Here is a 24,801-nt window from a genome sequence, read left to right on the forward strand (position 1 = left end):
CAATCATGTTTGTCATGTTTTACTCATTACTAGTATATAGCTAGATCTAGCCTGTACTGTAGGAAGGAGATTCTACACAAAACAATGACTATCAGGCATGGCTATCAGTAGGCACCATTTTTTTTTATATTTAATTTTATTTTCACTTTACATCCCACTCATTACCTCCCTCTCAATCACCCCTCCCACAGACCTTCCCCACATCCCCTCCCCTTCTCCTCTGAGCAGGTGGGGGCCGCTCTGGGTATCCCTGCCCCACCCCCTGTCCAACCCTGGCACTTCAAGTCTCTGTGAGGCTCTCCCACTGAGGCCAGACATGGCAGTCTAGCTAAAAGAACATATCCCATACACAGGCAACAGCTTTTGGGAAAGCTCCCATTCCAGTTGTTCAGGACCCACATGAAGACCAAGCTGCACATCTGTGTGGGAAGCCTATGTCCAACCTGTGTACATTCTTTTGTTGGTGGTTCAGACTAAGAGCTCCAAGGATTCAGGTTAGTTGACTATTGGTTTCCTGTGGAGTTCATATCCCCTTTGGGGCCCAAAAATCCTTCCTCCTATTCTTCCTTAAGAGTCCCCAAGCTCCATTCACTGTTTGGCTGTGGGTGTCTGTATCTGTCTGAGTCAGCTGCTAGGTGGAGCCTCTCAGAGGAAAGCCATTAGACTCCTGTCTGTAAGCATAACAGAGTATCATTAATAGTATCATGGATTGGTGCTTGCCCATGGGATGGGGTCTCAAGTTAGGCCAGTTATTGGTTGGCCATTCCCCCAGTCTCTGTTCCTTACTCTGTGCCTGCATTTCTTATAGACAGGATAAATTTTGAGTTGAAAGTTTTGTGGATGGGTGTGTCTATTGCTCCACTGGGGTTCCTGCCTGGCTACAGGAAGTAGCCTTTTCAGGTTCCATATTGTGAGTCACAGCTAAGGTCACCCCATTGATTCTTGGGCACCTCTCTTATCCCAGGTCTCTGTCTTGTACTAGGCACCATTTTTAAAGCAACTGACAATTCTCATACCAACAACATTCCTGGGATTAGTTTTTATTTCCTTAATACAAATAAATGTACATCCTCTTGGTGATCTTTTCCCTGGTCATCTGGTGTTATCAGCCTCCCTGCAGTCACCACCTTATCCCCAGGTGGCCTTTTAAACAGGAGTTCAGAGAATCTCATACTGCTTCTTGTAGGTGAACCATGGAGTTTGACTTTCCCAGGAATTCCTGGCAGTCTCCCTTGATTTCATTCTGCCGTCAGAATAACCAAATGATTCTGTCTGTAGCCTCTCTCGAAGATTTCACAGATTTAAGTCATCTAAAAATTTAGCTCTCAAGGGACCTGTCTGTAGGTTGAAGTCCTTGGGAAAAGAGAGAGTCCCAACATACCAGAATCTTCTCCAGCTCTTTCCCTCTAACCCTTCTGTTTGTTATGTAGAGTAAAATAGACATGGATTTGACTGCATTCTCGTCCAGTGGATGATTATTCACCTCTTTTTGGAATACACTATTTCTTTGTGGAATACACTCTTTGTGGAATACACTCTTTGTGGAATACACTATTTTTTATTTTGGATCTTCAGCTACAACTGGCACTCGGGTAGCTCTGTGTTGACACCCCGGCCTGTGTATTTATCTTCCTGCAGCTTTTATATTTGGCACTGTTTACCCTCAGGGTCACTCAAAAGAAAGGTGGTTGCTAACTAATTTATTAAACCTTGCCCTGAAACCTGACAAAGAGGAGGGGCAGGTTAATAAAGACCTGGGAAGGGAGAGCAGGGTAAGAAGAAGGCACTAAATATCTTATTTTAGGTGAGATAAATACTGTGTTTTTGAGATAATTTAACTGCTGATAAGAGTTTTAAATGAGGTGTTTAAGTTATAATTTACAGGAAAAAAGATACGTATAAAAAAAGATTGGTGTTTAAAAGGTAGATCATTACTATTTTTATTTGGACTAGTAAAATCCAACAGTATAACCCTTATAAAAGACTGAGTTAACAGAGAATAGAAAGCAAAATACAGTCCCGAATTGGAAAGGTATATTTAGATGAGACAAAAAGACGACAGTATTTGTGTGACATCAAAGGGGGTGTTGCAGATTGTCACATTATCTTGTAACCCGGGTTTACAAGTGTTTCAAACAGTTAACTTCATGTGCTCATCTTTATTTAAAGTTTTTACTGAGAGGGCACTGGAAAACCAGGTTTAGGTTCTTTCCTCTATTAAAATGTACTACAGAAAATCTTGACTATGGTTAGGAAATTTTTGCTGAATAAGAACCTGCTAAGAATCCTGCCTGGGGACCTGGAAAAAGAGGTTAAAGTTTCTAGAAATAAAAATTCTTTAAACATTTTATACTAAAATATAATAAAATAAACCCTAGCACACAGGGATTGTGTTAGCAAGCAAAAAGCAAAGAGCCTGAGAGAAAGCACAAGAGACAGAGACCCACTCATTCACACTCACAGAGTCCATGAAAACTAAACCGGAAACCGTAATTTATACTCAAGGCCTGCTGCAAACCCTCGCATGCTGTGGGTGCTGCCTCAGGCTCCGTGAGTTCACATGAGCTTTACCATTTTTATTTAGAGGGCCTTGTTCTCCCTGTGTCCTCCATCCCCTCTAGCTCTTACACTCTTTCTGCCTCTGAACCCCAAGAGGAGGAATTTGATGGAGACATCCTGTTTAAGGCTGAAGTGTTCCGAAGTCTCTCACTCTCTATAATGCCTGCTTGTGGGTCTCTGTATTTGTTCCTGTCTGTTGCAGGAGGAAGCTTCTCCTACGATGGCTGACAAGACACTGATGTACAAGTCTAGTAGAATATCATTAGTGTTAGGTTTTAAGCCTAGGACAGATGGCGGAAGTGCCTATCTAACATATATTGGACCCGGCCACCAGGCTCTCCCTGCAATCCCCAACTCCGTACATGTTATAGAGCCCTTCTGGCTGGCATGCCCTGCCCTCTACCCTGAACTCTCTAGCCCAGAGAGCTGGACTAGACTTCCCTGTGTAATCCAACCATTTAGGTTACCTGCCTGCCCTCTTTGTACCTTTGGGCTGCCTGGCTGCTGCACCTGAACCCTTTCTCCATTCTTCCTTCCAATCCTCTCCCTACATGGCACAGCTCATTCTAGTCATGTCCATTCTCAACTCTCCCAGATATGTCTGCCTCTGACTATGCTCTCCCTTTTATGTACAATAAACCTCCTTTACTATCTAGGACTGACCATATCAATCAGTCATGTCCTTTCTTCTTTTTATTTTTTTTTCATTTAGTTAGTCATTTTGTTGCATATATAAGTTGCATATATAAGTTGGTTTCACCCTAGGTCCCTGGACTATCTAGTCTCAGGCCTAGTCACCCAAGCAATGAATATGGGTTCCACCTCATAGAGTGGGCCTTAAATCAAATCAGATACTGGTTAGTTGCTTCTACAATCTTTGTGCCACCATTGCCCTAGCATATTTTACAGGCAGGACATCGTTGTAAGGTTTCATGGCTGGGTCGGAGTTTACATATCTTATAGTAGCATGCGGAGTACCTTCATGTGCCAAAGACGCTGGAACACTGAACTTCTCCACGTTCAGTGAGTTGTAGCTGTCTTCAGCAATGAGGCCTTGCCATCAGTTTGTGGAGAGCAACCTGTAATCTTGCCAATGGCCTGGGCCTTTTGGGGATTCCCACAGGATGCCTTTGGCCAAGAACTTAGATGTAACCCAATCCTAGTACTGGAAGCTTCATTTGTTGACAAGACATGTCCAGTTAGGGCTCTGTCTCCCCATTATTTGGCAATTTATATCACCTTCTTATATGTAAATATTCCAGGAAGCTTCTACTCTATAAGGTTTCATGCACTACCCCTCAAATGGCCCTTAAGATTAGCTCTCTCCCCCATTCCCTCCCTCATTCCCCTTCTGTCTCCCCATTTGATCAACCCTGTTTTCGCTCCCTTTCCCCATCCTATGTATTATTTTCCCTTTTTCTAATGAGATCTATTTGTCTCCTGTTTATAACTTTATAACTATACCTCAGTTACAGTGTTTTTTTCTTAGTTCTATTTATTTGCCTAGAATATTACAATGCCATTTTTTAACAGCTGAGTAATACTCCAATGTGTACTCCTTAGTACCCACAAAAGAGCAAGTGTACCAAATGATACCTGTAACCCCAGCATGGGGGTGGGTCAGAGAAATCACTGTATCCTAACCCTCCCCCCCAAATAAGAGACCCTACCTCAAAGGAGTAAAACAGAACCATAGAGGAAGACACCCAGTGGCCTCCTGCCTCTACAGAGATGTACATAATTATATACACAGGAAAATAGTTGTGAAAAGCTAAGTGTGGTAGAGCATGCCTGTAATCTCAGCACTCAGAAAGCTGAGTCAAGAATCTGAAGCCAGTATGGGCTACATAGTGAGACCTACAAATAAAAAACAAAAAACTCAGAATTGTGATTTGTTTATATTCTCTTTAATTTTAAACGCCATCTGTCCTAGGCTTAAAACCTTAGCTTCACAGTAGTGTAAGAAATTTTTAAAGTTCAGAATTAATGTCACCACAGGAAAACAAATTCATCTTATTTTAAATAGCAAAATATTTGCTTATCTTACACACCATAGTCAGACAGATAGCTGTTTTTATATCAAACTAGTCTGATCTGTTCCATTATTTACTTTGACTCTTTGAATTTTATTAGTCTTTTAAATACTTGCGAGTTTCCAGTTACTGTAAAAAAAAAAAAGTCTAAAAGGCTACATATTAAATAGTACTTTCTTAATGAACTAGGAAAACAAGCTTGCATTGATACATTTTTGCAAACTTGAATTTTTGTATCTTGAATACAGAAAGCCTTAAGAGGACTTTCATGTAAATACAAACACTACAGCCCATCTACAAGAGCCCAAGCTAACAAGTCTTATAGTGTGTCAAAATGGCCTGGCACCTTCTTAACACACTGATTTCTGGGGACTGTGGTCCTGTGCTCTCTGTTGTCCAGCACCTAAAATATGCGTTGACAAGCTCCAAGATTGTTTACAGTCAGCAGACTAATTTTGGAACATGTTATAATTAGAAAATCTTGTCATAAAATTTTTTGATTTTCAGAAATAAACTTGATGCAATTTTTTTTGCACACTGAAATGGCTTGTTTTGATCTTTAGGGTGTGATTAAAACCACAGCAGTAAAGAAATACAAGAGATTCTCTATGTAATGACAATTATAGTCTTCTGATAGATTTATTTTTACAAATTATAGCAAGGAAATTGAAGAGGGAGAATTTTTCCCCTTTAATACCACACTGACCTCACACTTAAATGTTTGTATTTTCCTATTCCTTCTTAGTTCCTGTCTTTGAAAGTACATACTTAAAATTATGAACGAAGTATTTGTTTTTATTTTTTTTTCTTAACAAAGTGATGAGGTTTTTTTTCCGTTATGACATGTTAGATTTTTTTTTAACCATTATGACAACAACGATTGATAACCACTATTTGCCATACCTAGATAAATGAATTAGTCATTTTGTGGGTGGGTGTTGAAAGTCAAGACAGCATGTCACTAGTTCTAGTGAGGGCCCCTTCCCTCATCATATCATGATGAATGATAGCATAGTGGTAGAAATGTGTCAAGAGGGAAATGCTACAGAGAGACAGGAAATGACAGTCATTTAGGAGTCAGGCTTCAGCTTAAATAAAGCTCACTGTTACAAGAACTAGTTGAGGGAGCCTATAAGAGCTACTGCAGTCTCTCCCAGGACAGCCTGCCAAGCTCCAAAAAGGACCACCACTTCTTCTGTCAGTCACTACACTACAGTCTTCCAGATAGGAACCATCGAGGGATAGTCTCAAACCATATTTAAACAGTAGTATTAGGGATGATATTTTAAATACAATTAGCTCTTACAGTGGCTAGGAAATGACTACTGAATCACGAGAACCTGAGTTTAAACAGGCAGCTAGGTCCCTGAAGATCACTAGCTGTCCAGCCACGGAGAATTAATAAGCGTCATGTTCAGAAGAGACCATGTCTCAAAAAATGAGGTGGAAAGCATTGAAGAGAGGCACCTGATGTTCTCCTCGGGCCTGTTATATGTGCATACGTGCAAGCGCAAAACCAAGATATGGCTCCTAGAAACTTTTACAGGTTGATGGTGATAGTAATTATCTATAATTTTATTTATTGAGCACCTGGTGTTAGGGATTCTAAACTACCTTTCACTTTATAGTCACGGCAACAATATGTGTCGTGTGAAGAGATGCAGAAACTGCAACTGAGTAACTAGCCAGTAAGTGAGGGAGTCATGACTTGTGCTCATATCTGGCTTCCAGAGAAAAGCATGGCCAACAGTAGATTTACCATGCTACTAAATCTTAAACTTCAGAATTCCTCATTCATGATTGCAGGGGCTAAAACTGTTCCAATTAGAATTGGAAGGCTGTATTATAACTAGAAACAATTCCATATAAACATGTTGAGAAATTGCTGATGATGTATGTCTTGTAGATTATTTTGTTGTTATAAACAAATACTCATTTTTGTAATTTGAACAACATGTGTCTCTGAAAGATGGGAAGTTCAGCCATCAGAGAAGGCTGAGAGAAAAATGATATGCTGGTGCTAATCTGTAATCTCAGGGTGCAGGAGGCAGAGGCTAGAGGATTGCAAGTTGCGGGATGGCCAAAGCTACATAGTAAGTTCCAGGCTAGCCTCAGCTACAATGTGAAGCCTGTCTCAACAGCAACAAAAAAATTAAAAATAGCATGTTATAAATAATTCCATGTAGTTTCATGTTGTTTTGTTATGATATGAGGAGAATAATGACCATTTTTAAAATAATCTAATAAATGAAGACCTTATCCTATCTGAAGTTTTCAACCTCAGTGTACACAAGATCTGGTAGGTCTTGAGAAGAGCTGACTTGTTTTTATTTTATTTTTTTTCTTTTTTTCGGAGCTGGGGACCGAACCCAGGGCCTTGCGCTTGCTAGGCAAGCGCTCTACCACTGAGCTAAATCCCCAACCCCTTGTTTTTATTTTTAAAAACCCCAGAAATGGTTCCAATATGTAACTAGGAATGATGTATGCAACAAAAGGCTGTAGAATCTGGAACACATAAGTGAAAAAGTAAGTGTGCATCTTTAAGGCTTCCATGGATGGAGAGAGAAACTCACCATGGTTTAGACCAATGTTTACATAATAATGCAGTTACTTCTCATAACTCTCCTGTGTTGAAACATGTTCTATGGATATGTGTTTGTCATTGCTTTAAAAAAATACAGCTTTGGCAGGGGTGAGGGTATGTGTGCTGCAGAGATGGCTCAGTGGTTAAGAGCACTGACTGCTCTTCCAGAGGTCCTGAGTTCAAATCTCAGCAACTACATGGTGGCTCACAACCATCTGTAATCTGATGCCCTCTTCTGGTATGCAGGTGTACATACAGATAGAACACTGATGTACATAAAATAAATAAACAAACAAATAAACAGCAAGTAAATAGTACAGATTTTTCAGGGGCAGCACCAATGGCGTGGGCTGGTTCCTCCTCCTAACTGACTGACTCCCAGGCTGACTAACTCAGCTATCACCCAGGCCCAAATCCAAGGCTTTGAGTTGGCCACCCCAACATTTATTCCATCTAGAGTGCATGAAGAGACTGGTCCCATGGAACCATAGCCACAGGATATCCATGACTCTGAGCAACAGCAGGATATCCAAGAGGTTCCAGAATTAATGGTGTAGCAGAAGCCAGAGGCTTTGAATCGGACCAACAGCTCATTGCAGCAAACATTTGCATGTAAAGATGTTTGGGCAAAAGAGTATACTATGTGACGTACTACAGCTTCCAGTACCACTATGGTTAGCCAATATGTGATAGAGAGGTAGGGAAGATGGAGGTTATGAACCGAGGGTGCACAGTAGAACTGGAGACTTGTCAGCATGCTTGATAGAGGAGCAGGTTGTCACCCAGTAGGATTGAAGGATGGTGTGCAACAGCTTGGAGCTTGTGCAGATTCAGCCCCTAAACAGGTTGCCCAGCCACAGGATCATACAAGTGAAGAATGGTCTATTTACTGGATTGGGCCCCCTCAAAAGACCTCCACAGTCCATGTTTCTCCCAGGACCATGCTGGCCAGTTGCCTGTGTGGCAGAGGACCATATTAATGTTCTCAGTCCATACTGCAATCAGAGACCATGGGGATGTTCAGGGACTGTACTGTTGCTAGAAAGCATGCGGAAGCCTAGGATCCCTGCTCCACTGACCCGGGCACAAGGAATCTGCTCTTGCAGTGTTAACAATGACTGCACATACATAGTTGAAAAAGAGGACATAAAAGGCTTCTGTGACAACCCCTACCTCGACTCCAAACCTTCCCCCAAAAAGTGACAGCCTAGAGAGGAAGCCATCAAATAGAACTTTAAAACAAAATATGTGTGTGGACACTGAGGTGTAGCTCTCCACAGTTGATGGCTTCTAACAGGGGGTGCAAGTGGAAGACTCATTTTCTCTGGGGGCAGCCATTAGGCATTTGACCACATACTCCTTAGACATGGACTTGGATTTTGTTTCTTTCTTTTTCCTTTTTTGGGGGGGAGATGTGAGGGAAGGGAGGAATTGGAGGTAAGTTCAATTGGGATACATGATATGAGATTCAAAAGTAATCAATAAAATACTATGTTAATAAAAAAGATCATAGATGGAACTTGAAAGGTTTTAATAAAAAGTGCAGCTTTTGTTTCTCTTTTATTTCACTAGAACAAATTTCCAGGAGTAACTCTTGAGTCAAAAAAAATGAATAGTTTGGGCTCAATAAATTATTATAATAGATATAACCATTTACAGTTTTAAGTAGGCCAACTTAAATGGTTAGGATAATTTTGCTAGGTTTGAGGAAAAAAACTATTAGAATTTTTATTATATTATTTTTATTTTGAAATTAGCAGTAAGTTATCAGGACGGTGTTTACATTGTATTCATGTCATTATTTCATAACTAAATTTATCTTTACTAGATTGACGAACTCCCAGAGGGCGCCGTGAAGCCTCCAGCAAACAAGTACCCTATCTTCTTTTTCGGAACCCATGAAACGTAAGTCACAATACAGCTTACACTTCCGAGAGTGCTGATGTGACCCCACTAGATTATATGCTGAAGTGTGGTGTATACTAGTTTATATGTTGCTATATTCATTTATAAAGTAGCCAAACATGGTGAACTAGAACATGTAGAAAAGGCAAAACAGGAACAGACATAGGCATAGCTTAAAAGATCGGTTTCTAATGGCCTGTCATTCAGGCCTCACCTCATAAGACTTCACAACTTCCCAAATTAGCATCACCATCTGGGGACTGCATTCCAAACACAGAAGTAGGGGAAGCAATTCAAATTCAAGCCATAAAATAAGTTTTCATTCATAGAAGTCTTGATCACTGAAAGTGCATCATTGCTTCTGTTTCTTTTTTAAGTGTTGGCTATCAACCCACAGTCTCTTTTCAGGACACTTGAAGTCCTGGAGCGGTAGACCAACCATCCTGGTATCCCATTTTGGAACTCTGCATATTTTCTCTTTACAGAAGCTTTTTCAACTCATTATGTACAGGACAAAGTTATGTTCTCTTAAACTCTTCTAACTGTCTCTCGGCCTATAACAAACACACTTCTTTTAAAGGTTTTCTAACTATGTCTGTTAATATATAGATTAAAGTAACATTTACATGTATTTCCTATATTACAGAAGTGAGCACAGGTAGGGTGGATAGCAACTCAGTATTCTCTGTCAGACCCCGCCAGTTCTTGTGAGAGTCTCACTCTGTAGCAGACTGGGCCCTGATCTCACGGAGATCCCCTGCTTCTCCCTCGTGCGTGCTGGAGTTAAAGTCACTTGTTTGCTTATTTCTAACGCTTCAGTTATTTGTGCACCACCCGGGGAGAGGGAAGGGAGGAGAGTGAAAAACAAGGAATACCTCATAAGGAAGTGGCAAGAAAGACTCGTGGGTCACCTCTGCTTACGTTCACCTCACTGTCAGCAACTCGGTCACACGGCCACACTCGGCTGTGGGAAGCTGGGAAACAGCCTCCAGCTGAGCAGTTCTAAAATATGGGAGAAGTGATCTGCTAATAAAAAATAAGAGGACGCCTGGGGGGCAGTCGGCAGTCTTGCCACACTTCGACTTCACCATTTATTTTCATTTGAATGTTAGCAGACTACGGCATGACTCTTAGCTTGCTCTTTCTTCCATGCCACCTTCACTTCATTCTGGTCTTGAAAGCACTGGGATAAAGTCCTAAAGACAGATTTTTTTTTCTTATGTGAGAAATAATTGTGTGTTTTTCAGAAAATAAACATTTTGTAAGAGTTTTTTCTATATTGTTTTGAGTTTGGCTTAGTTATATTTTTGTATTAGGTTTTTTGTTTGTTTTCTTCGAGTGTGTGTGTGTGTGTGTGTGTGTGTGTGTGTGTGTGTGTGTGTGTGTGTGACGTTTTGTTAGACTAGTGCAAGTTCTCAAGCAGGCAGGAATTTTACAACTAAGCTATACTCAAGCCCTATATCTTCATCTGATAAAAATTGTATGTACCTTTTCTTCATTAGGTCCTTACCCCACAGTTACTTTGTATGCATAGTCAATGCTTGCAGAAAGTCACAAGCCAGAGTACTAATTCCTTTTATGTTTCTTTGAAAATGAACTGGCCTTACACAGTGTCCTTTTGTCTCTCATGCTCATATTGTTTGTCAGATAAGACTTCAACCTACACAACCCTCAATCCATTTTATTAGTTCTTGATCATACACATTTGCCCTCTCCCAAATCTTCCTGGACCCACACCTTCTCTATCCACTCAACTTTGTGTTGTCTCTTTTTAAACCATCAATAGCGATTTGTACTGCCCAAATATTCTCGGATGTGTGGCCTTCCTAGAATATGATTGGCTACTAGGGCTACATTCTTAGATAAAACTGTCTTTCCTTCTTCTTTACAGACAGGGTCTCACATAGCCCAGAACGGGTTCAAACTCCCCTTCCTAAATGCATTAGGAGTGTGTATCAGCATGCTTAGTGTAGATAGATTTGTTAGTTGTAGTTTTTAATCAACTGGACAGTGTGAGAGATCATTGCTATACCCTGTCAGAAAATGGAATTTATGAATTGCTCGTAACGTGTTGACTGGAAGGTTTCGATGTCATCTTTTGCTGATTTCTAAATTCCTATCTCTAGCTCACAGCCTTTTTTAATTTCCAGAATCATCTTCTAACTCCCTACTTGATATCATCTCTTATATTTCTTAACTGGGACTTTAGATTCTACACCTAACAATGAGCTTCTCCCCAAATATTTTCCTCCAGAAGAAAAATCATGTTTCAGTAAATAACAACTCTAGCTTTTTTATTTCTTATTCTGGAAACTTAGAGATAGCCAAATATTCAGTTTTTCTATCAAAACTCCTTTCCTAAGAATGAATTCTGGAGTTGACTATTTCTTCCCCAGTTACGTTGTCCATCCTGGCCACTTGCCCGTATTACTTTACTTCAGTAGCTCTCTGTCACTCCTTGCTTACATCCTCCTGCCTAGCCTTTACTTGGGTCCCAACATGATGCTGTTGACAAATCTCAGAACCTTCATGACTTCACATATCACTTAATACCTTTGCAGTGACCCTATATAATCTGTGTTGCTAACCTCTTACTTCTCCATCCTTATCCCACACCGGTCTACTGTTACTGATGGTCCCGTTGTGTCCCCGCCCCCCCGCCCCCTGTTGAGGTTTGATCTGTTTCTATGTATCGTAATATTAAGTGTGGGGTCCGGTAAGGCTTGTTCCAGAGACCAGCGAATCTGCCCTTATATTTTAGTGAAGTTCTGACCTTGCCTCCAGGTTATTTCTGATTGGTGAGTAAAGATGCCTACAGAATTGAGATAGGTGGGGCTTGATGTTCCCTGACCATGAGTAGGGAGAGAAGTAGGTGAAGAGAGGAAAAAGACTCTGAGGATTAGGAGTCAAGAAAGTATGGCCATGAGGGCTGGCCATTTGGAGTTAAGAGCAGCCTAGATAAAACATAGTAAGGAATAGCTCAGGGTTATGTATAGAAAATAGATTTTAGTAGCATAGAGGGTAATTATCTGTCCAGCTCTCGTACTGATTAAGGCTTATTGGAAATAATAAAAGCTGTGTATCTTAACCAAAAACTGAATGGTTAAAGGCGGAGTAAAAATCCCGGATTGGGATTAAGATTTTTCTACAATTCCTCCTTTTCTTAGGTGTTCCCTTTCTGGTGATGCCTTCTCCAATTTTTACAGCTAAAATTGCAAAAGTGATCCCTGGTGTATCCATCTGTGATGGCTAACTTTAATTGTCAGTTTGATTCAATCTAAAATCACCACAGAAAGTTTCACTGAGACATTATCTAGACCAAGTTGGTTTATGAGTATGTCTGTGCAGGCATTTCTTAATTCAGTTGAGATAGAAAGACCCACTCACAATGACAGCACCTTTCCCTAAAATGGATTCTAAGTGTATGAATGGAGTTAGTTGAGCATTAATTCATTGTTCTCTGCTCTTGACTGTGGATTTAATGTGTCTAGCTGCTTCAAATCCCTGCCACTCTGACTCCCCCACAATGATGGATAATACCCTAAATTGTAGACTAAGTAGATCTTTCCTTCTCTAAGTTGCTTTTTTTTTTTCAGGTGTTTTTGTCATTTTTGTTTTGTTTATTCACTTTTCATCCCACTCATTGCCCCTGTCCCAGTCACCCTCTCCACAATCCTTCCTTTCACCCCTCCCCTTCTCCTCCGAAAGGGTGAGAAGCTCCATGGGTCCCCCTGACACACACACACTTCAGGGTGTTTTATCACAGCAATAGAAAAAGAAACTAAGATACTATCCTTCCTCTCTGAATAAACAAAATGCATGCTTTGTTTGCCATTTTAATCTATTAGCACCTGCACTTTATGATGGCATCAATGGTTGCCGTATCCTCTGTGCAATTCCAGTACAACTGCACTGATACCTCTCACATTATAGGTGTTTGATTGGTATTTGTTTAATTAATAGATACATAAACCTTAGTTTGAAATCAGGTCTCCAGGGTGTCAGCCAAGCCGAGCCTCAGTAGCTTCACTCACTAGATTTAGATCACAGATAACGATGCTAACAGACTGTTAAGAGTGAAGCAGTGTGTTAGCTACTGAATTTAACTACTTTTTAATGGTTACAATTAATTTAGAGTAAGATTTAAATTAGATACAATTCTGTATACCCTTCTGGTTTGTTCTCCCCCAACCCACATTGATGCCCAATTTACAGAAATAATACTGGCTAACTATTCTAAAGTAATATATGTAATATACAGAATTAAATAATTGTTATCCCAGTATTTGATCTCTTATTATAAATCTCACAAATCCTTACCCACAGTAAAATTAATGTAAATACTTAAGCGATGAGAGAAGCAATCAAAGTAAATAGCTCTAGTTCTACTTGTAAAACTAGGAGTCAGTGTCAAACAAAGCACATTGTGTAATATTAATGTCAAAGTAGGACAATCCAGAGTTGGTGGTTACACACTCAGTTACCCATTTGCATTGCCTTGAAGTATGTTTCTAAAGCATCTTGTGATATGTGCTTACCCACAGGGTTTGTGTATACTTAAATATGTTTGTTGACATCACATTTGATCCTGATATTTAGAATACCTTGTATTTGAAGATCAGCATGTCAGTTCTATTTCTATCTATCCCTGCAGTGCATTTCTAGGTCCTAAAGACCTTTTTCCATATAAGGAATACAAAGACAAGTTTGGAAAGTCAAACAAACGGAAAGGATTTAATGAAGGATTATGGGAAATTGAAAATAATCCAGGAGTGAAATTTACTGGGTACCAGGTAATAGTTTGCATCACGATCTCTTGTTCTGTCTCATTGCTTTTAACTCTTATGCACCTTTGTAAAGTGTCCTTCCTGTTAGTACTAACCTTCCATTCATTTGAGGTCAAAGTTCTTCTTTGATTAAGTACCAGCTCTTGCCCAGAAGAGCTTGAGTTAAGTGGACATTGAAAAATTGACTTTGGCAGCCACTTGAGTCATTAATTGAATCGGGTTTACACATGCTGCTAAGGTTAGCTTCAGTATCTTGGTTTCAAACAACCCTCCTACCTCAGCCTCCCTGGTAGCTGGAATTAGATATATGTGCCATTGTGCCTTTATTTTGAAAATGTTAAAGTGGGCCAGTGTCTTTGAAATTAAAACATAGTGTTTTTTCCAGTTTGTGTTCCTACTCTTTTTTTAAAAATGTAATTGGCTAATTTTTTTTCCTTAGACAATTCAGCAACAGAGCTCTTCAGAAACTGAGGGAGAAGGAGGGAACACTGCAGATGCAAGCAGTGAGGAAGAAGGTGACAGAGTAGAAGATGGAAAAGGCAAGAGAAAGAATGAAAAAGGAGGCTCAAAACGGAAAAAGTCCTACACTTCAAAGGTCACTGAAAACCTCCTCCTCCTGTTACTGTTTCCTGCATACTCACTTAAGCTTTCAGATTGGGTGGGAGGTATTGCTCTTTGGCAAAGTACCTGCCTAGAACATACTGTTCAGCACCACTCCCCGCCCCCCACCCCAGCACACACTACAAACTTTAGGGGCAGGAGTAAATTGAGAGAGAACACCAGAACTCCCAGGTAGTAAGGGAGTCATTTCTGACTTCTCCTCAAGGCTGACTTGCCCTAAAAGTACCACAAGCTTAGTTGAAGGAGGAAAGTTAAGCATATATGCTGAGCCAGACGCTGAATTAACGGGTTGTGCAGGAGTGAGCAGTAAAATCGACTCCATAAAAAGGGAGAGGGAACATACTAACCAGTTAATAAATAAATGTAAATTGTGAAAGGGGTTCTGAAGGAAATGAATGAGACCAAGAAAACACATACTAGGAAAGTGGCCAGGCCTTTCTGTAAAGGCACAGCTTATGCTAAAGACTTGAAAGAAGGGTGAAAGGAGAGCCTTGTGTGGCAGAGGAAAAGGAACAGAGCAGGAAACCTGAGAAGGCAAAGTCTGACACACACCTAAACGCAGTGCAGGCCCTCAGTGAAGAGAGACAGGTAAATGCTGCCTAGGGCAGACTGTGATTTACAAAAGAAAAAACTAGGTCTGTTATACAGTATTGCAGATATGCAATCAAAAAACACCCGTGACATTTTTGAAAACTATTCTGTAGGCACTGAAAGCAAGAAAAATTGATCCTTGAAGACCTAAGGTTCAAGATTCGGTAGAGTCTAACTCATAATTGAATACTTGACGAAATTACTTCTACTTAGATTCTTGTATTTAGTGGCTGGATATATTTAGAAATCATCTGAGAAAACAAGTACCAAGCGCTTCTCCGACTATTAAAATTTGATTTTGGTAATCTTTAAAATCCACCTTACTAACATGCAGGTAAAATTGTATGCATGCATTATTTCCTATGTACCTGATTGTGTTATTCTCTATGGACCTTATTGACTACACACGTGGTCGCTGGAGCTGGGGAGATTGCTCAAGTGGGTAAGGTGTTGCATGGCTGTGAACTCATTAGCTGGGCGGGTAGGTGATGCAAGATGATCCCTGGAGAGGGCTTGCTGGTCAGCCCGATCAGAGAACTCCAGGTTCATTCAGAGACCCCATCTAAAAATAGAAGGTAGATTCAGGCCCTTTGAGGATATCTGTGTTCTGGTAGATAACCCTATACCTCTGAACATACAGGCTAAGTGGACACAGTGGGCATTAAGTTAAATTTAAAAAACAAACAAAACAGCACAAGCACATGCATTTGGGAAGGAAAGCAGTGGGAGGGGCAGAGAAGGAGTTGAACATACATGTACATGCACACACAAACCACAATAAGCAAGCAAACAAGAATGATTACTTTTGATGGGGATAGAGTTTGTAAATGGTTAAAAAAAAGTCCCTCTCAAACTGTTTCTTCCATTGCATTTATTTTTAGACTGAATTTCTATTAGCATTTTGGGTTTCACTTAAACATCCATTTGAGTTATTTTATTTAATTGATTGCCTGCTGAGCTTCTATGGAATGTGTTTGCAACCCTAAATTATGTAAAAGCTACATAAGGTTTGTAGACTTTCAGCAGTGAACATGTGACCTTTAAATGTCATTATGTCACTGCGTGTTTTAAAGATCAACAGTATGAAGGCTTGTAGTTAGGATGGAGTTAACACTTCACAACAGTGAAGGTGAGGGCTAAAGTTTAACTGTTTAAATGACTATTTAATTTTATTTAAATTACATTTAATTTCTGCTTTCACTGTCTCTTAAGAACTGTTTGATTTTTTTTTTTTTTTTTTTTTTTTTTTTTTTTTTTTTTGCTGTTGGTGTTTTGCACAATGCTAGGCAAACGCTCTACCCCCTGAGCTACAGTCCAGCCCAGAAATTTAACTTTTTATAACGTTTGTGTGTTAGAGTGGAGGAAGGGTTAGTTTGTTGTTGTTTTGGGTTTTAGTTTTTGTCTTTTTTTTTTTTTTTTTTTATTCCCTTGTAGAGGAACAGTCTCTGGCCACACAGATATAAACACAGTTTATATCCCAGGCTAGCCTTGAACTCATGGTGTTCTTCTTGCCTCAGACTTCAAAACGATGTGATTGCAGTTCAGTATGTGCCCAGAAGCCAGTCAGAACTCAGCTTTTTACAACTTTTTACTGCCAGTGTGACATAGGGAGTCTCATGTGTATCATAATCCTGTGAAAAACTGTTGACATGACTTTCAGGCCCCAGCACTGCTAATTCAGAACTTTTAGCAAAGGACAGGGAATGTAGTTCCTATGTCTGCGGATGTGGGAATAGTACCCGGAGAGACTGCTTCCTGCTATAACCCCGGTACTTTTTCTGGATTCCCACTGTTTTCTTTTTGTTGAAAGTGCTGAATTTCTCTTAAAGTTGAGTAGTCTCCTTTGCACTTAAAAACTAGTAGTCAATAAACTTTCTACAACACCCCAGTTAGGTAAAGGATTATCTCACATCTTCTCTATTTACCTAATTTCTTTTACCTGTGAGGGAAAAATTTTTCAATAATCAAAAAGCCAAAGTACAACAAATCTGAAGAAAATTATATATCTTTTAAATAAAGATATGGCTGATTCATATTAAGCACTAGCAGATAATGAAAATGTAGATATTTGTACGCAAATGATTTACAGTTAAGGTTACAGTTAATCAAATTTTTTTTTTTTTTTTTTTTTGGTTCTTTTTTTCGGAGCTGGGGACCGAACCCAGGGCCTTGCGCTTCCTAGGCAAGCACTCTACCACTGAGCTAAATCCCCAACCCCTCAAATTCTTAAATTAGTAAAGATGCTAAAAGAACAAGAATTTTAGTTAACAGAGTAACAATTAGATGTAAAACCAACTCAAAACCACACTAATAAAATAAATGATAAACACCAATTTCAAACAAACATATAGGGATTATGATCTGAAGAGATTTGCAAAGTTAGTTTGGCAGCTAGATTTCCTGCTAAGATACTAAATATGGTTGCCCATTAACGGAAGTACAGTGTTGCCCAGTTCCCATTAGTACTAAGACTCGGTGTTTGTCATGCCCAGTGCTGAGGGGCACATGCTCAGTGTCACTCACAGACACCCTGCACAGGAGATGGATACTGTGGTGTGCGTTAGGCTGAGTGGTAGGTCAGCACTGTTACTTGAGGGTTGCTGGATAATGCAGTTAACACATTCATCTGTTACATGATATTACTAAATGAAAATTACCTATATATTGTCGTATGGAATCTTTAACTGACCCTGCTCCAATCTTTTTTAATAAATCTTTTTTTAATCTAAAAGTTAAAAGTGATAGCATTTTAAACTAATATTTTGAGTGCTGTTTATAGTTTTAGTTAAGTAAAATAGAAGCGGTGTAATGTTTTCTGTCCTGTAACTGGATGATCTCTCTTTGTATTTTACATTTATTTATTTAAATTTGTGTGCGTGTGCCGCCTGCATGTGTGTATGTACAATACATGTATGTATTGCCTGTAGAGACCAGAGTGGGGCTATGGATCCCCTGGAACTGGAGTCACAGATAGTTGTAAGCCATCATGTCAGTGCTGGGAACTGAACCCAGGTTCTCTACAAGTAAATTCACTGACCCATCTCTTCAGTCAACAGAACAGAAACCCAAAACCTGGTGATGTAGGTAAGGGGCTGGAGACGTGGCTCAGAGACTGCAAGCACATGCTGTCAGCACATGCTGTCCTGCAGAGAACCAGAGCTGTTCTCAGTACTCACATCAGGTTGCTCACAAGTGCTTATACCTGCACCTGCACGTGCACACACGCACTTACGCACAGACACACACACACACACACAAGCAAAAATAATATAATTTTTAAAATCTGATTGTATGACGGGCTCAGGTTTAGTAATTCATTTCTGGAAGGCCAAAAAATGATTTGGCTGAGTCCATTTACCTTAGTTTTTCTTTTCAAAGTATTTGAAGATTAATTTCCTTTAAATTTTCCTCTCCCCTTTTGACTTCTTTCCCTAGAGAAATGGTTGCATGTAACCCAAGTTGGTCTTAAACTCATTGTGTAGTCCAAGGTTGCCCTTGAACTTGTGATCCTCCTTCCTCTCTCTCCTGAGGGCTGGGGTTACAGACTTGCACCCTCATAACCAGAATATATACTGCCAGAGAATTAAACCCAGAGTTTGCTGCATGCTAGGCGGGCACTACTAACTGAGCTATAATTTCAGCCCTCAAAATTTAAGAGGAAAATGGATTTGACAGATGAAAAGGCAAAAAAAAAAAATGTTAAAGGGACTGCATTAGAACAAACTGTCTGGCTTCTCTACCTAGTGGTCATTCACACAAGCCATTAGTTATTGTTTATATGCTTAAAATTGAACGCATTTTTTACTTAGAAAAACAAACAAAAAACAACAAACCACTTAAGAGCAGTCATCAAGGTGAGTGAATTCACTTGCTACCAAGCCTGATGACCTCAGTTAGACTCAGGAATCATTTGATTGGAGGACAAAGTTAGCTCCCACAGTTTAGTCTCTTGCTTCCACACATGCCATTGTCGGTACATACACCCACACAAATACATACACAGCAAATACATTAATTATAGAAAGTCAGGGCTGGAGAGAGATGGCTCAGCAGTTAAGAGCACTGACTGTTCTTCCAGAGGTCCTGAGTTCAATTCCCAGCACCCACATGGTGGCTCACAACCATCTGTAATGAGATGCCCTCTTCTGGTGTGTCTGAAGACAGCTAAACTGTTCTTATGTAAATAAATTAAATAAATAAATCCTTAAAATTTTCAAAAAAAAAACTTTTAAAAGGAAATGTTAGAAAATCCTACATTTCATCATTTAGAATAAGACATAAAATTGGAGACATCTTTGTCTAACTTTAGTACTGTTCTGCAAGGAGACTTTAGTGCAAGCTATAATTTGATTTCAAATGCAAGATGACAAAGAAAATAGACTGTTTTACAAGCACAGCTTTAGTGTTTAAGTAATTGCTCATAGTTTAAAGATTAAATTGTTTGTGTTGTGCTATGACAGAAAGCTTTATCTAGGTTCTTTCTGTATCTATCCTTAGCCACACTGCTGCAGGAAGTATTCTTCCGTGAATATCATTCTCAGAGCGCTCACCTCACTTCTCTGGACCTTGGTTTCTATTACCATAATGTGACAGAGAAGGACATGATGATTTTTGAGCATGCCTTCCAGTTCTAATGTCTCCTGAGGTAGTAGGTACTCGCCCAGTTGTATTTAGTCCTGTTGTGGGTATCTGTGTAGTCTGGTTTTTATTATCACACTTCTTATAAGAATATGATAGCTGTCTAGCCCACATCTGCTTCCTTTCTAGCTAGTTATTAGAGGCCCAGAGAAGTAAAATGACTTGTCCATCACCACCCAGCCCAGCCTTGGCACACTGCATGTGTTCTCTATCTGTGCTGTGTCAAGCCACACACACTACACGCCAACAGCTCCTGTGCACCTCTTTACTTACACTTGTGCATTTGGAGCCCCACTTTTGACTCTAATTCTTGACTTGTCTAAATGTTTAGAAGTCTTCTAAACAGTCCCGGAAATCTCCAGGAGACGAAGATGACAAAGACTGCAAAGAAGAGGAGAACAAAAGCAGCTCTGAGGGCGGAGATGCTGGCAATGACACAAGAAACACGACTTCAGACTTGCAGAAAGCCGGTGAAGGGGTGAGGATGTGCTGACGATTCCCTTTTCTCCTGTTGACCTCTTAGAAGACGTTTCCTCTGGGATCCATGTCCGTGGCTAGTGTCACTAACCATTAGCTTGTTATGTCTGTTCACAAAGCCTGAATGGGTGGCCAGGAGTTTAGAGTCGGAGGACAAAAGAGGGCCATGTGGAAAGTATGCCTTCCTGGAAAATTCAAGCTCTCAATATTACTTTTTCAAACTACGTTAGTAACTGTAGAGTATTTTAAAATAGGTTGCAAATTACTAATCATTCTTTTATCACAAAGTCAGTGGCATGTCCAAAATAGAATATGTAAATGAAGTACCCTTAATATAAATATAAAGGATGAATTAATAAGGCAGCTATTTCTTTACCTTATGCTATTCCCCAGTAACCACACAGAAGAGTAATATTTATTTAAACCTGCATTTCAATAGCTGAGCAATTAAATGATTACCTTTACCTCCTATGCCTATCTGACTCCCTCCCAACCCCACCCCATGATGCTTGCATATTCTTACTGATCCGGCTCTTCAGACCCCCTCTCCGGGGCCCCGATTCCTCCATCCTGCTGCTGATCTCCTTTCCCCATATCTAGCTATCTACCCCGCCCACTCTGCTGGCAGATGCCCTACCCACCCTATTCTCTGTTCTGCCCAGATATTGGGTGATCATTATTTATTGACAAGACAAAATAAATGGTAAGAACGGTTTACACAAACTTGACAGGAGATTCTTGGTATAAACATTACAGTGCCATGTCCAGGTTGAAACAAGATATGAGGGCAGAAAAACCAGCGCTTGAATAACAAGGGTAAAACATTACATCTACAAGAATAAAAGTGTTCAAGCTGTATGTGAGTACTGCTATTTAAAATACCTGTAGGAACAGATTTACTTACCTGACTCTTGTTAGCTTCTGCTGACTTTGGCATTTACAGGCCGGTCCGCATTCATAAACTATAGTGAAGGTCATTCGTGCACATAGGCATTTCACATAGCATTCCGTCTGTGTACACTACTCAGCTTCAAATGACCAGGAAGGCTGAGCACTTGAGGGGTAGAGCAGTGGCTGAGGATGGACTCTTGCACTGAGTGATGGAATGAGTGGATGAGTGGTAATGCCCATCAGGTACATTGTTACTCTGTGTTCAACTCTGACTGTGTCTGTTCTTACCTGTTCTTCTCAGTCCCGGTGCCTCTCAGCTTTTCCTTCCTTCGTCCTGGTTACCCAGCATCACTCTTGAAGTGTGGGTTTAGTTGTTGTCTTACTCCTGTCACTCAGGTTAGCCTTCCTCAACTTCCTCCTCCTCCCTCCTCTCAGTTTTTGAGACAGAGTCTTGCTGTATAACTCTGTCTGCCTCACTATGTAACTCAGGCTGGCCCCCATGCTTCACCTTCCTGAGTGCTGGGTCTGCAGGGTGCATCACCGCACTTGGCCTGTCTTCTCTAGCAGCATTTGGTATCATTAGACAGTTTGTTCTGACTTTTCTTACCAGCCACCATTCTCTTCTGCTTCCGCTCAGTCTCCTAGAGTGCTCCTTCCATCTGTCTTGGTATACTTTCTTAAAATTCTTATATCTGCCTTATCAACATTGTACAATTTAATGAGTATTTTTATATATTTGGTTGTGAGCCTAGCCTTTAACAGCTGAGCCATCTCTCCAGCCCAAATGAGTATTTTTAATGATGACATTTACTCACCACTGTGCTTCTAAGATTTATTCATTTGGCTAATTTTAAGAAAGTTATTTCTTGTGAAGCCTGTCACAGCTTGCAGTGGTCCATGTATGGAGGTCCCAGGACACCTTTTGAGAATCCATACTCTTCACATCAGGCCTGGGGACACAGTTCAGGCCATGGACTTAGCAGAAGGTGCCATCTTGCCAGACCTTATTCAGTTTTCAGTGTTTCCGTTTGTATGGCGTATGTGACGCTATGCGAATCTGCCAGTTTATTCAGTCTACTGTTAATAGGTATCTGGCCTATTTCCAGCTTTGGACGGTATTGTTATGAGCATTTTGTCTCCTAGTGTACATGCTCAAGTTCTTTAGGTTTGTAACTAGAACTGACGATGCTGATGTTCAGATTTATGGCTTCCAGCCTTATCAAGTTACTTTATGGAGGAGTTGGCCAGTTGATGCTCAGGCCAACAACATATTAAAGCCCTCGTAGTTAAGTTGGTGCTATCTGACTTTTATTTCTGACAGTAAAGTGGTGTAAAATGCTATTACAGTATGAATTTGTACTGCAGTATGAACAATGATGAGGTGAGGTTTGTTGTTTTTCTGTTTTGTTTCAATCAGCCAGCCATGTTTCTTCTTAACATGCATTTCCAGGGTTGTCACCTGTTTTCCCATTAGACTATTTTCATACTGGTTTATAGGACATCACTTATTCTGTAGGATACTCTTTAATGTTTGTGTCTTATCTGTTCACTGTCTTTGGCTTTTTAAAAAAAAATACTTTCTTAACTTTATTATACTCAACCGTTCTCTTTCCTTTTTGTAGCTAGCATTTTCTGTCTTTGAGTATAACCATTTCAGCCGTCTTACTGAGGTGGTCTGTTTCACAGCATGAGTTTCTGCCTGGGTTCTCCTGGGTTCCCTTGGTCAGTTACCCAACCACCCTAATTATACTAGCTTTCTAAAGAGTCATGATATTTCATAAAGCTAATGGCATGATGTTAAACTTATTTTAAATATTTAGAAGTCATGAGCTGGGTAGAATGTCAAAGGGCCTGTTTTCTTTCTTGATTCACAGCTCTCTAAAATGGTTCAATATATGACTTATCAAGACAAAAAGTCAATGGCATCATGGCCTTTAGAGAGCAGAGAAGCACAAGACGATTACACATCGTGAGGGTGCAGTAGGGCAGAGACACAGGTGCTGGTGCTTGGGGTCCCAGCTTATAAAAGCTTCTGGTGTGATTGCTTGTTTTCTAAAGGGATAAGGTCATGGCTTGAGGGAGTGCATGGCAAAGTGATGAAGTTTCACAATAAAGAATGAGGTTTGAATTAGTTTCTTAGAAGAGTAGGAGAGTGGATGGACTTGGGAAATGAGGGTGATTGTTGAGGCTCTTGGGTGTGCATCTGAAGTAAGCAGTGGAAATGGTCGAGGTTTGCTCCAGGTAGAATGAGTTGTGCAGGCACAGAGAGGGCAGAAATGCAATCCATCTTGAGTACAGTCAAGGAGGTTGAGGCCAAGGAGCAGTGGGTGGGAGTGGGATGGGGGTGGGTGACTAGCTGTAGAATCCAAATTTCGTTTATTAGTTAATTTTCTTGGTGTTCAGTGTTTGCAGTTTCTCATACATTCTGTGCACTAATCCCCTGGGAAGTGTAGAGTTGGCGAAGGTTGCCCCCACACACAACAGGTTGTCTCTCCCTTCTTCAGCTTTTCCCTCGCCTTAGCCCATTTATCACTCCTTGGGATTATTTCTTATGCTGCTGAAGCCGTTAGAAAGCCCTTGCTATGCTTATGTCTTAAAATACTTTGCCTATGTTTTTTTTTCAGTTCTAGGTAAAAAAAAATTATTGAGAATTTTGTACATATATCTAAGGCGGTTTTGATCAAATATTGATCCTTCCAGTCCATAAGCGCGGGAACCCTTCCATTGCCTGCTCTCCAGTTTCTTCAGCCTCTTCAGCTTTCCTCATGAAGGGCTTCCACCTCCTTGGTTAGAGTTATTCCTGGTCGTTTTGCTTCCTTTTACAGATGAGATGGTTCTCTGGTTCTCAACAAACTCATTCCCAGTGTAGAGCAAGTGTTCTGATGTCGGGATGTGGTCTTTGTATCTCGCTTGTTTGTGTGGTCCGAGGATTGTCTGGTGGAACTTTGAGGACTGTCAGCTGTATGTGAGGATGCCTTCTTTATTCCCCATCTCTAGCCCTTCTAGCTCTTGTATATAGTAGTGTCTTAAAGGCCACTGCATGTCTGGCTTCCTTATGTTGCTGTGATAAACCACTGACCAGAACACTGTAAGGAGGAGAGGGTTGATTTGACTCACAGTCAAATCAGTCTGTTACTGAGGGATGTCAGGGCAGGAACTCAAGCAAAGCAGGACTTGCAGAGGGAGCCACAGTGGAATGTTGATGGTTGGCTCACACATTGCTCTCCCACTGGTTTGTAGTCAGCTAGCTTCCTTATATGGCCCAGGACCACCTGCCTGGCACCGGCCACAGTGCACTGGGCTCTACCACATCAATCATCAAACACAGCCATAGATAGCCTAATCTGGGTAGTCTCTCAGTTGAGACCCTCAGATAATTCTAGGCTGTGTCAGGTTGACAGCTGATGTTAACAAGGACAGAATCTGAACTTTTTACGTTTTGGTTCAGTAGAGTCTCTTAGACTACTTGATCCTTCAGATAACTTACGTGTTTGCAAATACTGACTTACTACTTCTTCACGCTGCTATTCTGTTGTGGTTACTACTTCTCGTATTAATATCATGTTTCTAAATATCACTGTCTTTTCAGAAGTCTTTAAATGTCCAGAAGCTGTTACATGGAGGATTTAAAATTATAAGTTTCACTTAATTAAATTTTACCACTGGCAACAAATACTGTATTTTTCCCTATGAATTAGTAAGTCACTTTATTTTT

The 24,801-nt window shown here is 40.3% G+C and overlaps 1 protein-coding gene across 1 annotated transcript in view; it reads left to right on the plus strand.

Moving 5' to 3' along the window:
• Nucleotides 1–24,801, plus strand: part of Hdgfl3 (HDGF like 3) — a 48,614-nt gene that overhangs the window by 18,729 nt on the left and 5,084 nt on the right. The window contains exons 2-5 of the mRNA XM_032893310.1: nt 9,005–9,081; nt 13,736–13,874; nt 14,308–14,463; nt 20,050–20,196. Of these exons, the coding sequence (XP_032749201.1) occupies nt 9,005–9,081; nt 13,736–13,874; nt 14,308–14,463; nt 20,050–20,196 (519 nt within the window). The remainder of the gene's footprint in view (nt 1–9,004; nt 9,082–13,735; nt 13,875–14,307; nt 14,464–20,049; nt 20,197–24,801) is intronic.

Source organism: Rattus rattus, chromosome 2 (genome assembly GCF_011064425.1).
Source record: "Rattus rattus isolate New Zealand chromosome 2, Rrattus_CSIRO_v1, whole genome shotgun sequence".
NCBI classification, from domain to species: Eukaryota; Metazoa; Chordata; class Mammalia; order Rodentia; family Muridae; genus Rattus; species Rattus rattus.